General features: G+C 50.5%; 1 protein-coding gene across 1 annotated transcript; it reads right to left on the reverse strand.

Annotated features, from left to right (window-relative positions):
- Positions 1 to 319: 319 nt before the first annotated feature.
- LOC119348340 lies at positions 320 to 2,428 on the reverse strand. Its single transcript, XM_037616520.1, has 2 exons — positions 2,148 to 2,428; positions 320 to 2,041 (listed from the first exon to the last, which is right to left on the reverse strand). Exons 1-2 carry the CDS (start codon positions 2,158 to 2,160, stop codon positions 618 to 620), a joined length of 1,437 nt encoding a protein of 478 aa, XP_037472417.1. The 5' UTR covers positions 2,161 to 2,428; the 3' UTR covers positions 320 to 617.
- Positions 2,429 to 3,419: the final 991 nt, after the last annotated feature.

Below are 3,419 nucleotides of genomic sequence, written 5' to 3' on the forward strand. Positions count from 1 at the left end.
GCACACCTTCACATCAGTGTGTCAATATAGGAGCTTCTGAGCAGCTTCCTCAACTCCCACGATGGGTTATATACACAGATCGATGCAGGTCTTGCTGCATTATTTATCAGATGGTGCAGCCAACACTAACACCAATACCCCGCAAAAAAAATCTTATAATTAATTAGTATAACATCGTGCCTTTCAGCTCTGTACACCCAATCTAGAAATCTTGCCTCCGCCAATGCTTCAATCCCATAGATGAGTGCAATGAGTACACATCCCTTCGATTTATGCAGCCAACACCAATACACACTGATGATCACGCCAACAAAGAGCAAAGCCATACCTCAAATAGATCGAGTCTGCCCAGAAAACTTGTCATCATTTTCTCTTTTCTATGTTGTCATTTAAATCCATTATACATTGTCCAACACCCCTTAAGGCTGTCTAGTGAACGTGTCATAACTCACAACACATAATACATGACTAACAATACATTCCATAAGTGTGATGGCCCTTCGGCATTCCATAACTCTACCCTGATTTTTGTAAAGTCACGTAGGACATGATCTAAGTATTATTATCGTGACGTCCAGTCCTTAAAAGCCGAAAAGATGTTTAGATTTCTAATTTGATCATTGTTTGTAGTAACACAAAACAGAGTAGACTGTTTGGATGACTGCGAGAACTAGGCCAACAGCAGCTGCCAGGAGGCCAACGGCTAGCCAAGGGTTTCTCAAGTACCTCTGCTTTAGCCACGCAATCCACCTCCGCGGGTAGCTGTGGAACCGCTTCTCCAGCTTCTTGCATGTCTCCCGAAGGTAGTTGCAGTCGGGGTCATCCGGGTCGAACTGGATCCCCTTGCAAAGGTCGGCGAAGCATTTTGCCACCTCTTCGTTGTTGCCATGGCCATGCACGATGACGCCTCTCTTCGACAGGAGCTCCACGTCCTTCGTGGTGCAGGCCACCTGGGATATGAACACGCAGTATGTCGTGACGTGGCTCCCCACGGTCTCCCGGTTCCGTTGCTCCAGCTCTATCAAGTTGCGTAATAACCGCCATGTCTCGGAGTCGATGTCCAGGCAGGGGACCTCCAGTGTGCCGCCACCGACGTCCAACTTCACGTCGAGGATGCAGCGGATGAGACCCTTCTCGCTCATGGCCCGAGCCTTGAACTTCACTCCCGCGAAGTTGTACTCCGTCGCCGAGCGCCACCGGCGCACAGACACGGGATCGACTGTGCTAACCGGCACGGCAGGCGAGACGGACAGTGCAACAGGCTTCAAGTGCATATGAAGAAGATGGAGAAGATTTCCCGGTACCATCGGCTCTGGTGGCACCATGGCCGGCGCGGCCATGGCGTACTTTTGTCTCCTCATGAGATCAAGTGAATAATTTGATATGTCTGTAAGCACACGTTCCTTACCATCCAAAGTGGTCAGCTCCCCGATCTTCTCAAGCACGAAGTACGGTATCTGGTTCTCCGCGAGATAGAACACGTCGCGGACCACCGCTAGCGCCTCCGCCCTGTTTGCCGACGAGACGCTGGCCTCTGCAGTGCCCACATCATCTAGATCTAGATGATGTGCTCGGAGTCCGACGAGGCGGGACAGTATGTAACAGCCGTCGAGGAGGAGCATGCGCACGAATTGCTCGCTCGACATGTCATCAAATGTGTTGGCGTAGCAGTTCCTGGTGTGGTGCTCCAGGCATGCCAGCTCCTTGAGGTAGACCTCTACCGTCATGGTGGGTCTCGTTGCCTTCGCCGCCGAGAGCACCAGGTCGAGGCTAGCCAGCTTGTCGTGCTCCACGGCGAGGTGTGGGCTTCTGCTCTGGGGCCGAGGGTAGTTGTACGGGCCGATGTCGACGTGGTCAGGATCGTACTCGCTGCTGTCGACGTTCCGCGTGAGGTCACGGACCTTGCCGACGATGATGGAACAAGGACGGCGACGGTCGAGGACCTGCGCCTTGGATGAGTTCAGGGTGGCCAGTTTACTTTCCAGCTCATGGGCCAACTGATCCATCTCCAGGACGCAGGAATCCGAATCCGTAGATTGGCCTACATCGGTAAACAGGGTATAATCTTTCAAGCAAATTCTGACTTTAATTACTTGTACTAATGCATGAAAAAATAGAACAGACGGGAGGATAATTTATGTTGGCACCTTTTTGATCCATTTGCTTGTCCACTGATGGCCTTACGCTGCCGTCTACCAGAGTAGCATGCAGTTGCGCTCCTGGAGTTGAGCTAGCCTCTCAAGTCCCCAACCCATGTTGTATGTGTTCCAGAGTTTGTAGCCGAGCATGCATGATAATGCAGCAAGACCAGCATGCAAGTGCCTTGCAGCGCTAGGCTGAGTGCCTTGCGGAGGTAGTAGACGGTGAGGGAGAAAGAGCGCGTGAGGGAGATGAGAGGAGGTAGTTGAGCTGATTTGGATACGAAGGGATAAGGCCGATGCATCGGGCGGGTAGTAACGTTTTACCCAAAGAGATAGAGAAACGAAAGCTAGCTAGAATTCTCCATTGATAAGGTTGCGTGGCTGCAAGAAAGAAAGAATCCGACAGAACGTTTTGGCTTGGCGTGACCGTTGCTTTCTGCTTGTTTGGTTCCCTGCAACGCTGCATCGCCATCAGGTCAGGCAGCCAGCGGCAAAAGGAGCAACTTTAGGCAGTCGTGTGAGGTTTGCCGGCTGCTTGGTTCCGCGCGGCCAAACTTGTCCATCTTCTTGCTGCCTTCCGGCCAGCGGTTTGGAATAGAACATGTTTTCAGTACGTCTCAACAAAGTTGAACCAACCCAACTACTTTTATACTTGAGTTCTTGGTGCACAAGTTTGCCAAATTTATAGCTCCTTGCAGTGAATTTTTGTTTTGGGGCCTCTCTAAATCTGGGTCCGTACATGGTCTCACAACTCAGAACTTACAACCACATTTGGTATGGCACAAAACAACATAATTTATTTTTTCCTCCTACCAGCTCTAAACTAAGGACAAAAACTAATGTTGGGTAACTCTACACATATTACATAGAGATCTATATGTGCACTTATTCAACGATGTGTTCAATCTCGATAAGTTTGCCACGCCCTTCGGCTGCGCTGGCTTTGGTATGAATGTGCCGACCACCCCAAGACTTCATCCAATTTGGCGACACCATGCAATGAGAATGAGAACGATAGACCTGTGTGCAGTGGTGTTGGAGAACGTAGTAATTTCAAAAAAATTCCTATGCACACGGAAGATCATGGTGATGCATAGCAACGAGAGGGAAGAGTGTTGTCTACGTACCCTCGTAGACCGGAAGCGGAAGCGTTAGCACACCGCGGTTGATGTAGTCGTACGTCTTCACGGCCCGACTGATCAAGCACCGAAACTACGGCACCTCCGAGTTCTAGCACACGTTCTGCTCGATGACGATCCCCGAACTCCGATCCAGCAG

Source organism: Triticum dicoccoides, unplaced genomic scaffold (genome assembly GCF_002162155.2).
Source record: "Triticum dicoccoides isolate Atlit2015 ecotype Zavitan unplaced genomic scaffold, WEW_v2.0 scaffold89106, whole genome shotgun sequence".
In the NCBI taxonomy this organism is placed as follows: domain Eukaryota; kingdom Viridiplantae; phylum Streptophyta; class Magnoliopsida; order Poales; family Poaceae; genus Triticum; species Triticum dicoccoides.